The 14,112-nt window shown below is 37.8% G+C and overlaps 1 protein-coding gene across 7 annotated transcripts in view; it reads right to left on the minus strand.

Moving 5' to 3' along the window:
* The window catches only part of TRIM37 (tripartite motif containing 37), a 34,680-nt gene that overhangs the window by 17,576 nt on the left and 2,992 nt on the right, over positions 1-14,112 (minus strand). For all 7 annotated transcript variants that reach the window (XR_015703433.1, XR_015703432.1, XM_087751590.1 and 4 more), the window contains exons 3-13: positions 13,845-13,885; positions 12,651-12,767; positions 11,300-11,387; positions 10,325-10,447; positions 8,836-8,959; positions 6,848-6,915; positions 4,517-4,641; positions 3,093-3,143; positions 2,577-2,658; positions 932-1,008; positions 274-453 (exon numbers count right to left, since the gene is read on the minus strand). Coding sequence is in view for 5 of the 7 variants with exons in the window: in XM_087751590.1 (XP_087607716.1) it covers positions 274-453; positions 932-1,008; positions 2,577-2,658; positions 3,093-3,143; positions 4,517-4,641; positions 6,848-6,915; positions 8,836-8,959; positions 10,325-10,447; positions 11,300-11,387; positions 12,651-12,767; positions 13,845-13,885 (1,076 nt within the window). In the remaining 2 variants the exon portion in view is untranslated. The remainder of the gene's footprint in view (positions 1-273; positions 454-931; positions 1,009-2,576; positions 2,659-3,092; positions 3,144-4,516; positions 4,642-6,847; positions 6,916-8,835; positions 8,960-10,324; positions 10,448-11,299; positions 11,388-12,650; positions 12,768-13,844; positions 13,886-14,112) is intronic.

Raw genomic sequence — 14,112 nt, forward strand, 5'->3', positions numbered from 1 at the left:
CTTTTCCTTTAATTCAGTTACCTACAGATCTCCAACCCAGGCTTATTAGTGTCAAGTATAGCTGCTTCTCAAAGAAAGAGATGTACTTAAAGTTTCCACCACTCCCTTCTGCACATTTTCTTCTTTAAAGCTTATGACAGCGAAATTCATTTATGACAAAACATGTCACAATTATTTTAAATTCAACTACTTAATTATTTCCTATTTCAGTAGTAGGTGTGATACTTTGTGAAATGATAGCAGAAAAGAGCCCCACTAAGTTGTCTTCCTTACCGTAGGATCACAGTGTCATTTTGCCTGTTTAAATAGCCTTCGTTGGCTAGCAAGTCTAAACGGAAGAATCTGTTGTAACCCCAGCATTCTCCAACTTCAAAATCAGAGGCAAACTCTCGAATTATGTTTTTAGTGGGATCGTTGGTGGACTGGTGAACCATTTCTACACGGTACTCGTACCTACGCAGGGGAAGATCACAGGTATTAATACCAAAACAAAGATATCACAACTGCTGCATGTGTCAGGTTTAAGGGGACTGTGCTCCCTGGGAGGCTTGCATGCTCAGCTGAAGAGGCGATTCAGTCTTAAAGTTTTACTGAACACTTATAAAAAGAGTACAAGGGGGAAGAAAACAGTAATAGGGAGTAGAGTGGTAAACCAACTCTGGGACTGAATACTAGGAGACAGATACTCGTTTCTGTTGTTTTGCCAGCTTGCTTTTTATCTCGAGAAAGCCGCTCGGTAACAACTTTAAAATATTATCTTTGGGCATGATTCAAAGCTCAGTGGACAACAGAAGTCTCACTATTCTTTTCAAGAGTGCTCTGCATCAGTCCCTAGCAACGCTACAGAACTTGAGGGCATTCTTTGCAAACCTCTCCAGATGCTTTGCCAACAGAAAACAAGAACGGCTGCTCTTACTCCAGGTGTGCTTACTTGGATGTCTCTGGCAATCCAGCTGACAGCTCCAAGAACACAGACAGGTAGTAGCCCCGTACTACTCCATTTCCATCCTTGAAAGAAACAGAAGAGCGAGATAAATTAATTAAAAAAAAGAAAGCAAAAACCAGAAACAAAAACCCGAAACACCTCGATATACCCTTGAAGTTTAGAAAACAGCTTCAATCAATACAGAATTTGCAGCAGTAGTCTACTTTGTATGCTACAGGTTTGATTTTTAGTCTTCCCTGACCTAGAACTCTTACTGTAACTTGAATCAACATAGAGTTTGCATCTGGAAGCACATACGCGCTCTAGTATTGGTATCTCAGATACACATCTTGAAACAGAGCTCCAGTTACTCTATTAGCATTTTAGGAGTTCAATTAAGTGGAAGACTGAGTAGAGAAACGCTTGTCAACGTATTGGAAAAACATTTATTTAGCATATAGAAAAAGCAATTAAAAAAAGCTCATAAAATCTACTCATCAGTTTATTACAGTCCAATTCTTCTCAAACTCTCAACATGAAAACAGCTCAGGTTAAACATTAGTTCTGAAATACTTTACATACAGCTGCATTTCAAAGCCACTTAATTTTTGAAAGAAGAGCAATTTCTTTAGAAAAAACATGCAACATGAAAAAGTTAAGTCAGTTAACTGAGAAACAATATTAGAATCACCAGAAATCAAGAAAAAGTACAGCAAAACCTCCATCACACTCACCTTAATCAAGGATGAAGAATGGCTCATCTTCAATCCTCTAGGTTGAAGAAACATTTCAACTTACCATTTAAAAAAATCAATTTTAATGCCTTCTGACAGCACACCTTAGGTAGTCAATCCTGAATTTACAATACTCTGAAAACTGACACAGGGGTCCACCTCCGCATTGCAAGAATACAATTCTGTGCATACGTGGGCTTAACAGATTTATCCAGTTCTCTGAAGATGCCACGTAAATCACTAACAAACAAAACCTCTACTCCACTGCTAAACACATCTCTCTCCAGCTGCAGTAGAAGCCAGAGCTTCCTGCAAGCACTGACCAGACTAGCGGACTGTTAAAAGATCACACCTTGTGGGTTAACATTCCAACACCGACAACGGAGACATTGTTTCTGAAAGCTGAGTATTCAGCCCACTGAAAGGACATTAGTCCAATACACACGTTTTAATGTCAGCATTTGAGAACTGGACACACAGTAAACCAGATTCCCTTTAAACTAATACTTTGTCCTCCTCCCAACTTCCCAAAGAAGGATTATTCATAAACATAAATATTGTAAGTTATTCTAGACCTCAGTTCTGCAAGAAACACCTGCAAAAACCACTCAGACAGACAAAACCAGTAAAAATATCTATTAAAGTTCCTATGGCTTATTTGTAAGAGCCATTTTTAATTGCTTTTAAATTACCCAGATTAACTATAGTGAGAAGGCTCATGCTGGTTATCTGGAGGCAGAGAGGGAATACTCCAACAGCTGGTGATCAACTCTGCAATCCCGTTACGTTCTTCTCATACAGCTTTTTATATACAACATGGTAAGAAACTACCTGATGTTTCCTTACAAGAGAAGCATATGAATGCTGGTTAAGTGTTTTGGATGGGATAACAGTTCTAGTTGAAAAAAATAACTCACTGGATAAACTTTTAACCTCCAGCAAAGTCCTGACACTTGAAGAGGTGGACTGTAAACAGGATCTGCTCGCTGACGCAAGGTACTATTGAGAAAGGAGAAAAAACATTTGCTATTGGGACAAAGCAAAACCCCCCATGAAACAGTAAGCTGCATATACACTTGCACTCTAGAACCATCCTTCTTGCTGCACAGAGCACGTAGCAGCGTAGGAGGCTCATGCAAAATGTTAAGTGTCCACACAAATATATGTATTCCTTGCAAAATTATTCAGTCTTTTTTAAAAAGAAAAATAAGTAGTTTGCTTTTATCATGGAAATCTTTTTAGCTAGCAGTTTAGCTACAGTTAATTGTTGTTCACCTGGTAAACAGGAGATTTTTGATTTAATTCCTACAGCTTAGTTCATATCTAGCAGTTTTTGGCAGAGACTATTCTTGTGTTTTAAAGAATACTACTTATGTACAGAAGAAACAGAAAAAGCTTCCCGATATTCACAGTAATTTAAGATATATTCTTACCTGAAATTTTCCAAGACAAATGTAGTTGAGTCATAGGCTGGAACCAATTCACTGGGGAGGGATGGAAAAAAAATAAACAGATGAGAGTTGAATAACGTGACATGAAAAATCCCAACTTTTGGAATCTTTAGAAGCACTTCAGATGATTTAGGTCACCAGAGCCGCTGAAATTCAGTAGGACTACACTGGGTTATTTCAGCACTTCTGAAAATTCCATTTATAAGCCTTCTCCCCAGTACCTCTCCATATGATATCACACAATAAAACAAATATTTTATGTTAAGAAGGGAAGAGCAACCAGAAGTATTTAAGAGGATTTTCCCTTTTACCTGTGACGGCTAATAAGCTCTTAATATGGTGAATTTTTAACGTAAGACTCCTTGGTAGTTCTAGAAAGGATGAAACTATTTCATGGCTGAAAGCACAAAGATTAAATGGTTTGTGTTTCAGAGCAGGAGATACCTTACTGCCATTGGAAAATGAATACTCAGATTTAAACTCTCCTCCGAGATGCATTTAATTATTCTTTTCAGAAAACATGTCAGGACAATAGTTTTGAGATGGCATTTAAAAGCAAGCCAAACTGATTCTTGCTAGAGAACACAAAATGATTTGAGGAATTTTTCTAAGAATTCTTCTACTGTCAATTTTTTGGAGACACTTTTCAGCCAGCTAGCCTAAACGCTGAACAGACTTCCCCAGAACCCAGCACGAGTAGCACTCTTTTTATGAAGAATTGTGTTATGAAGTGATTTTGGCTATATATTCTGAATTAAGGTGACCTGCAGAGGCATCTCATGAGAGCCTTGCAATTATATACTGAATGACCCAATAATAAGAGAAAAAGGACAAATCAGTAAACTAACTGTAAAAAAGAAAAAAATTTGTCAGCTGGAACCCACTGTCCTGACTCCCCAGCAGGGACCAGAGACATAAAATAAGCCCTGCTGGAACAGAAAAGCCTACTTGCGGCATAGGTTACTAAGAAGAGTAAGTTAAGCAGTTTATCATTTCCAGTGTGTAAGTGTGGACCCAAATTCAGTCAGAGATATCAAGTTTAACACAGAAACAGACAGAATCACGTTACCCCACAGACTACCATTGCCATTGCTCATATAGCTGAGAAGTATGACTGCCCTTCGCTATAGAGGGCTATCAGGCAAGCTCTCCAACCACCTGTCCATCAGCCACCTATCATCCACTCTTTCAGACCCCCATGTTAAAATACAGTGGTACTCTCCCGTCCTAGTTTTACAAAAGGCTGACACACGTAAGAATACATCCTCCTCCATACAGTGGTACAGTAAAATGGGAAAGAGATACTCTCCTCTAAGTTACTTTAAACATTTTTTAACAAGCAAAACAAACCTTCATAAGGTGGCTTTCAGGTTCAAACTGCAACAGGAAGGAAATGCAATGCTTACCTTGTGAAGTCCGGGGGGACCGGAGTAGTGACAAACGAGGCCATAGGCTTCCGATGCACCTGCTGGAACATCATCAGGATCTCTGAACTTTTGGATATCAACTCACTCTTACTGCATGATCGTAACTATATGGGGGGAAAAAAAAAGAAAAAAAATCCTTGTGTCATTAGTAAAAACCATAGGTTTTGACCATTTTTGTTTTTAAACAAATAAATTGCATGTCTGTCACAGCTTCAGAAAGATTACCCACAATGCAATGGTAAACGAAGCCTGGAGGTTGGGTTTTATTTTTCATTTGTTTGGGTTTTATTTCCCTTGAAACTGTCAGCTCTTAAGACTAAGAATTCGCCTATGATAGCCGATGGTCATATGTTCTAAAATTTCTGTTAAGAAATTAAAATAGATATTCTAATTCTGTCTCACTCCAAAGTCTGTGCAGCCCATTTGGAAAGCCCTGAATATTTAAGACTGTCAAATTCTACAATGAAAGCTACAGCGACTACTATGTACTTCACTTAGGTTAAACTTACTTATATATAAGATGTCTGATTAATACCAAGTCACATCTATTACTGTGTTTACGCAACAATAACAAAGTAAATCAATCTGGAAAGGATGCTTAATTAGACACTGGGATAATTTGCTCAAATACATCACAACACAGCGATACAAGCTCCTGTGACACTAGATGGTTCTTTTATGTTTTAGTTATTCCTTTACTGTCCTATTGCCAAGCACTGTACTTTTTTCTGTTCATCCAAATTTGAACAAAACAAAGTCTATTATTATCTTAAATAGCAGGCAAAAAGCCCCACTTCAATCCACTTCATTCAAGACATCTCACAAAACAAAGGTCTTTTCAAAATCTGGGGGGGAAATCTAATCTCACATGTTCCTTGAATAGCTAGTACTGTATTTTCTAAACCTCTTTACTAAAGGAGACAAATCTACTCTGCTTCTTATTTATACTTTAAACATTGGAACAACATATCTTACGCTTATATTTCAAACTTTCTGTCAGGCTTAAGTGAGACTAATATGTACATTTTAAAAAGTCACGTTTTTGCTCTGAGTTCTTCAAATAATTCTGTTACTTCTACAAAAAGAATATGAAATTCAAAGCTTCTCTTGACAAAGACATACATGACGACTTTAAACAAGCAGTAGAGACCTACACAGTTGCCAGATGTCTGCATCTTCTCACATTTTTTTTAGTTAGTAAGCTTCTCCTCCTATTTTGGAGGGAGAAGAGGTCATGTTTCACTAGCACCAGTTTGTTATTATTTTAATGGGGTTTTTTCTGCGAAAGAGAAACTGATCTGCAGAGTTTCATACGCACTGCTATTCAGGATTTAGAAAGTCCTCATTTGGGCTGCAACACAGTAATTTCTGAATAATCTATACACAGAGAGCTCTCAACAAACAGACAAAAAAAAATATGCTGACACATGGTAAGCAGGAGCACTCATCCTCCTGATGTCATGGATTCCTAAGAATCCATGGAACTAAGACGTTCCATCATAGGTATGAAATAATTAACTGAAGAGCAAGGAGAACCTCATAATCACTGACCAGGTGATAAAGCCAGCTTAGCATTCTTACTGAATCAAAAGCAGTGCAGGGAATGAAAAAGGAATACAGGACAAGAAGTTTCACTCACAAAGAAGCTTAGCTGCCACCCCCAACCTAAAACATCCAACTCTGCTGAAAGATAATTACTGGATGCAGTAATGCTTGAAGGAAGAAAACCCTTCCATTTCCTCAGGGCAAGCGGAAATTGTTCAAGGCAAGTACAATCAAGCTCTGCGGAACTTGAATATTTCATTTACAAAAGCTGAACTTGTATAGCTAGAAGCAAGATGAAAAAAGTGACACCATGTCATCCTTCTGGAAAGACAAGTGGACAGGAGTGAAAGAACTAGAACCAGTTCAGTCTTCCTCAAAAGCACAAAGAGAAACCGAACATTTTTGTTTATTCTCCATTTATAGCCACCACTATTCATATGCAGTTGGCAGCAGCAGAACTAGCAGAATCTACCCACATCATCTAAATGCTGTTACCTTAAACAAACACAGAACTGTGTAGTTTTATATGATATTGCTGTTAATCCCTGTGCTAGTTTTTCAAGCAACAGAAGAGAACACCTTTCATTATTTCTAGAAGACATGCTTGTTTTTAAGAAGAAATTGTGCAACCTAAGGCCACTTAAATGAAAAGATACCCTCAAGAAATATCCATCAATTAACAGTTTAAAAATAAATAAAACAATAAGAAAGGCCGACTGAGGAGGGATCTATGTAACACAACATTTCAGCTCTTTTCATAATCACCTGATGTTCTACTTCTTGAAGCAGGGATTCCAGAAGTTCAGTTTCTTGAGTAAGCGATGTCTTTTGGCCTGTTTAAAGAAAAGACGACATGTTTAAAGAAAAAAAGACATACTCACTGGATTTTAAGAAACTGAGTTTTTTCTTTTTTTTTTTTTTTTTTTTTTACCTGGAAGCTGCCCCAGAACCTACTAAGGTAAAGGATTTCTAAATATACCAAGGTTGATTGAGAAAGCATTTGAAACGCAAGGCTACATTTTTAATTAGAGCTGTAGCAAAGAACTCACTTGAGGTCAAGACAGTAACGAAACATTCTGTGCCCCAGAAATGGCAGGTTTGTTGTTTTGGGGTGCTTTTTTGGACAAAAAAGCAGGTTTGACTTCACCGAATTCGTTCTCATCCAGACAAGCCCCTCTTTTATAATAGTTGACACTTCTCCTCAAAGCTACCATTTCTCTTGACCTTAATGTTTAAGTGTTTTCTTTATAAAAAAGAACAAACAATGTTTAAATGTGTTTGTTCATTTCAACTAGCATGAAGATCATGATGAGAAAGAATAAATACTTAAGTCCCATTTGTCTGTTTTCTATCATGGGAATTCACTTTGTCTCCATCACACATTACGTACCTGAAGAGTGTCTGGCAGTAGTTACAAAAAAGCCGTTACATGGACGAGATGTTAAGCTGTATATCCAAATAATTAAGACATTCTACCACAGCTTTAAGACTGATCTTTAATCAGTACACACTAAAACAAATCTTGTGACTGATTACTGTATTTGATATAGGCACAAAACATGTATGAATCCTGGATTTAACGTAAAGCAAACATTTTGAAGTACCGACAGGAATTCAAAGAGGAACGTGAAACATAGCTAATATACATTTATCGTGTAGTTTTGTTTTTAATGGAAATGACCTAAGAGAATAAATGCAAGCATTATCAAAGCTAAGGACATTTTCCAAGCATGAACGTTTTAGGTTTTCTTTGGGTGGGTGGTGGGGAGAGGGTGTGTGTCTGTGTGTGTCTGTGTGTGAAGATTTCTAGCATCAGAAATGCGTTTTCAGCACAGCTATTTTATTGTCTTACTTTTATTTCTGAGACAAGTACATAGATACAAGGTCAAGGATCTATTTGTCTGTGTACTTTGATCTACTGGTTGTGGACCTTGCAAAACTAAGGTCCTAAGTATAAAGTTTCAAATGTCTAAAGAAACCAATATCCCAATAAGACGTCACCTTTAGGATGTGCTTCTATCGATGCACTTATGCAAATGAAAGTGCGCGTGGAAAAACCAAGGCAAAATTAGTCGAGCGCAGTATGTACAGAGTTAGAGCCAACTGAGGAACATTCTGTCCTTCTTGTTAAAAGCTACACGGAATTTTTAGTAGTGTTGCTTCCCCAGGTTTCAATACCTGTAAGTGTACCACCTGTCTTCTCACCTCTATTTATACCAAAGGAGAGCTAAAATGACGAGCGCCCGGTTAGCATCAGGAACCAAACTAGCAGCTCTGATTCCAGATGCCATGTTCTTCATTTGCAGACAAGGCTGCCTGTGTGTATGGATCTGAACTGTTGCTCGCCAGACATCTCATATAGACTTCTAATTTTTTAAAATTACATTAAAAGGAGTATATATGACAAAGATGTCAAATTACAAAGATGGAGTTCTTGGCCAACACAAACGATGGTGTAAAAACACTTTAGGTGAAAGGTACTAAACATCTTTCAATTAGACGGAAATGTTCTCCAAGTTATTATACAGGAGTTTCCAACAGAACGTAACGGCTAACAACTTAGAACTGTATCGCAGTAACTACATAATTAACTAAAAGCTTTGCCGTAGGTATAAGTTTTCTGTCAGCAGTTAACTTGCTTAACACCATGAAGTGTGTAAGGAATCATACTGCCAGGGCAAGACGGTTTCTCAACAGATTTACACATTGCGAATATACTGCTCCTAGTTGTAATAGATCAGGCAAATACCTACCCATTAATGTTATAAGCTTATTCTTCAGCTGAGTGTCTAACCGGGCAATCATCATCTCCACTGCATTCCTGATTTCCCGAACTCGTTCATCCTTCGCACTACGCACTGCCTCCACATTCCTCTCCTAAAACAGGGTTCACGAAAAAAAACATGCACAAAAAGAAAGCCTTCACACTTTTGCATGTTTTGCTCATTTACACATTAACTCCACTCTCTCAGACCCAGAAATGCCTAGGTCTCCCTAGAGTCCCCTCCAGCCTTATTTTTCTATGAGGGGGGAAAAAAAAAAATCCTTGTCTTACTGAAGCTTGCATGTTTAGAATAAGAAAATAGGAATGTGTTTTTAGATTAACTGTATTACAGGCTATTCCTGTTGCCAGTTGTAAATATCCTTTGACTTTTACTGAATACATAAGCGTGCCCTCTGGTGGGTGACCAAAGGTTAACAGTAAAGTTGAGTAACATTTTCTCATTACATAGAGATTTGTCATATGGGGATTCTTTAGTATCAAAAATTTGTAAATACTACTGCCAGTTTCTCTTCTGTAACTTGAGCAGCACAGAAAAGTTACCTTCTTGGTAACAAGAATAATTTGATAAAAATTGCGCCCTTCACCCTGGAAGGCAAAGGCCACAATCCTCTCAACATTTTACAAACACTTACAAGTAGCCCACCTGGGGATATAACAGTCACATTTGAGCTGAAGCAGAGCTAACTTACCACTGCGTGTGGCAAACAACTACCTGAATAGTAGCACAGACAAAAACCATATGGAAACTTTCTTAAAAAAAACCCTTATTTTATTTGCTCAAAGACTACACAATAAATGTAACGGCGTTCAGCAGAACACAAATAACCCTTCCTAGAATACAAGAAACTGTACTGAATTGTCGGAATTCCCACTGAAACTGCCAAAACTGAACATGTCGGTATTTGGATGTCTAACACATTTACCCCTATGGGGAAGAAAAAGGAGGTGCACAAACTTCAAATCTCTAACTGGTGAGCTGCTTTACAGCACATCCTGTAGGCTCAAATATACTTGTTTATTCTCCTAAAGAAAGGAAAATAAGCTCTATTACAATAAAGCATTTTTATACTTTTTTAGCATGGCAGACTGCACTTTTGTAAGCGTTGACAAAAATACATCTTTCAAGGAACTGCACGACTCCAGCTTTTAAATAGCATACGCCAAAAGAAAAATTCCCTGTGAGCTAACTCATCTTTTTCTGTCTGGCAACCACAAAAACAGTATTGAGAGTATGTTGATCTTTCCACATTGTATCAAAAGAGTATAACTAAAAAGTAAAAACGTCTCTCTGTGGGATAACCTGATTACCTTCACAGAAGCAACAGCTTCTGAACAGGTACTGAAAACATCACGAGTGCATGACATGGTGTACTATTTCCATTTCCTGCTTTAGGGTTATCCTTTGACCATGGCGTGCTACAGGAAAAACTTAACATTATCCTGGATCAATTTCTTACCACTTCTTGCACCAAACTGATCAGTTCCATGAGTCTTCTCCTAAGCTTTGCCACTTCTTCATTTACTTTTGTGACGTGTTGCTCATAGATTTCTGCCAGTGGCTTAAAAGTATGTCCTCCATGCTGTTAAAAAAGAAAAAGGGGCGGGGGAGAAATAATAGAGCATCCCATTTTAACTTTATTCCACTCCTATTAAATTACTGAAAGAGAGGGGAAGAAAGCCTCCTAGTGTATCACTCATTTTGGAAAAGTTCCAAAGCAGATTGCATGTAGGAGGCCTGTCTTTCACTTCCCCTCATAAGTCACGAATTTGGCTTTCATACCACCAAAGCTTCCTGTCAAGAGTTATTTGGAGTCTCAACAGTCCTCCAAAAATAAACTGCTTCATTCACTGTGCAATTCTATAACAAATCAAATAACGGTAGAAGGGTTATCTTATTTTTACTATTATATTATTAAAACACCCTTCCCAAACAAAGGCAGCACACTGTTAACCACTTATATTCCAAACACTGACAGCAGTCTCTCCTTGAAATACTCAATTGAAGGGATAGTAAATAATGTGGTGAATTGTGCTACTCATACAGCTTTGAAGATATTCCACATTACAGGCCAGGGTATTTAAAGAACGTATGTGTTATCTATATTCTCTGAAAAAGACTTCTTTCTTTGCCCATAAAATTCTCAGCACCATCTACAGTTTGTCCATGACATCATGAAGTTTATAACAAGGAAGGTAATTCTGACCTCCTTTTGGCAAAAATTCAATTTCCTTCTCTAATTATAAACAGCAGGTATCGCCTTCCACAACCAATGTTCACATTAAATTATAACTACACATACAACTACAGTATTTGCATGGCAATTCAATAGCCATAACAACAGCTTCATAGCATTTCTATTTCTTCAAACTGCTGTCAAACATAATGCTTGCAGTCTCTTATTGTAACATACCACAAGCAAGTCTCTTCTTACCATTCCTCCCCAAAGCGCGCACTGGTGGCAGATACATTTCTTACAGGTCCAGCAGAAAACGCTAAGCTTTTCATGATGATTTTCACACCTTAAACAAAAAATACACATATCATCAACAGAAAATAGCTATGAATTTTCTGCAAACTCAATTTAACATTCTCACTTGTTTTGCTACCCGATACTGAGAGTAAAGCACAAAACATCAGTACAGTTTTGCAAGAATACTTATATTCAGTAAAAACCTTTTGTAAAATAAATGTTGCTCTTGGTATTCTCTCAGGAAGTATTTCACAGAAATAGAGAGAAAGGACATTACTAAAATTGGATTTCTATCCAGCAGATAAAGGATATCATCAATGAATCAAGCTCAGAATTCTAGAAGTTAATAATTCACATTATTAAAATCCTAATCATATGCAACCTAAAGTAACCACAGAGCAATGGCTCATGAGCTTTTTGGACAAACTGATCTTCGTCACTTCTTAAAATTTCAGGAACAGCATCAATCAAGAAACCGAGCACAGACCAGGCCAGACCTAAAATACGCGCCTCTCCCTTCCCCCTCCATTAGCACTGAGGAACCTGGGGAGGAGGCAGGTACAGAACACATAATTAGTCTCTGTCCATTTTTCAATGCTGCTTCTTACACTTTTCTCCTCCAAATCTTCAGAATATACCTTAAAAGACATAATAGCACTGGTAATGGGATAAAACCAGGAGGAAAGCCTGCTGAGAAAGTACTGGCAGTTGCTTCTAGGAAGAGAATATATCAGAAAATACAGGAAGCTCCAAAGACAAGGAAAGCAAACAGCAGTAACGTGACAGATATAGCAACAGTAGTGCTTTCTGTGGGACTTTATATATTTTCTTTGATCTCAAACTGGATTTATCAATTACATTTTCGCAAGGGATTACAAGACATCTTCTCAGAACAGCTTCTCTGCTCTTATGTGCTGAGATACCAAATCAGCACCCACAGTCTTAATGGGACTGCCAAATGAGCAAGCCACTGAGAGAAGACTTTTATTTCAGATGTATGGTCACTAAGAAGGGCTAAAAGCCTTAAGAAGTATTACTGCCCTTCCTGTTTCCTTATCTCTCATTTTAACTATACTGAATCAAACTAGAAATAGTAGTAGTTTTCTAGGCAAAGGCACCGAAGAGCTTTTCTCGTTCCGTTAAGTATGACAGAAATGAACTCCAACTTTTAGTCAGACAGTGAGCACAATTCAGCTTTTAAGTAAGTAAAAGTTATCAGTTTGTTCCCTGATTTTAATAATGAGCTGAAATTAAAAGCCCGCTCATATAAGGCAAGCTGCAAAACGCTTTATATGAAGAATGCTCCATTTACTTGTCTTTTTCATTTTCTTCGTGCTTTGTGAGGTTGCACAGTTGAAGTGTATCAAGCTGTTGTGTGACCTCTTCTGCCCAACGACAGTTTACGAGCTCTCGTAGCTGCAGCGGGGCTCTGCAAAAAGCATTGCTAGAGTTAGAGCAAGAACTCAGCTCCAGGAGCTAAAAGAGAAGCATTGAAGTGAATTCAGTTCATCAATTCTACACTATTGGAAAAGTCACAGGCAAAGAGCTGAAGCTGTACTAGTTATTTCGGGGGGGGGGGGGGGGGGGAAATCATGTTTTAAGTCAATTTGCTCATTTGGGGGCTGGGGGAAGGCAGGAACCCCAATGAACCACCCCACAATGACATACAGAACAGCTACATGGGGAACCCAAGAACTATTTCCACATTTCATTATAGACTCCTGGATAACGCTGGGCAAATAATTTCATCTCGGTGCTTCTTCAGTTTTTCCCATTATTCAACTACCCCCATTGCAGTGCTTCAATTATCTCCTTCGTAAAATGTAGATATATTTACCTCCTTACAAGCATTTTAGAGCTTTGATCAAATACTTTAAAAGCTGGATACTAAAAAAGTTCTGCAGAAATGGTTGGTTAGTTGTTTTTAAATACCTCCCTTCCCTTTGGGGAAAAAATATGCTACCTTCCAATTTTTGGTCTATCAAGAGCTAGAATTGCTAAGTACTCAAGAACTAGAAGTGCTAAGGGGTGCCAGGGCTTGGGGGGACAGGGTGGGGCATTGCATTAAAAAAAAAAAAACCAAACACCACATTGTAGCTACTTCTCAGACAAATCTGCAACACATAAGGTAAATCTCACAAATTATAGGTGTAAAAAAAGTATACATTTCAGTCTGAAAACTGATGTTTCTGGTCTCTGACTCTTGCAAGAAGAATAGAAAGAGTTCTAAGGGGAATACCATCTAGTTACTCTTACTACACCAACTACATGCACTGAAAACAGCCGTGTAATAGGGGAAGAGCAAAGAACTTGCTTATCTTGTCACAAAACTAGAACATATTTTAGAATCAGTATTATACCAGGGTAAATTTTTATAGTAACAGCAGGCAGGTCTCAAAAAACAAGCTTACAAATTTAGTGCAACCTGCACTGAAAAAAGATCGATCGTAACAGGACAGTACACCCAGTTCCTGAGAATTTATTTCTTATATTAAAAATACCTTACCTACAATGAGGGCACTGAGCTCTTTGTTCAGTCAGCCAACGCTATGAAGGAAAAAAGGAAAAACATTTTTAAAGAGACTGTAAGAAAAGAACTGCAAGCAAGTACATTCTATCATTAATTAGGAGTGACTTCTTTTTATTACAGTCTTCCTATATTTTTTTCCTTTTTTTACAGATTTGTAATTTAACTGTTCAACCACTTAGTCACAGAAGAAGCTGCTATTTGTATCTTAGTAACAAAGCAACCACTTTTCTTTAGATGTCAAAGA

The sequence above is a fragment of the Nipponia nippon genome, unplaced genomic scaffold (assembly GCF_047370975.1).
Source record: "Nipponia nippon isolate SJK-2023a ecotype South Korea unplaced genomic scaffold, ASM4737097v1 scaffold_15, whole genome shotgun sequence".
Lineage (NCBI taxonomy): Eukaryota > Metazoa > Chordata > Aves > Pelecaniformes > Threskiornithidae > Nipponia > Nipponia nippon.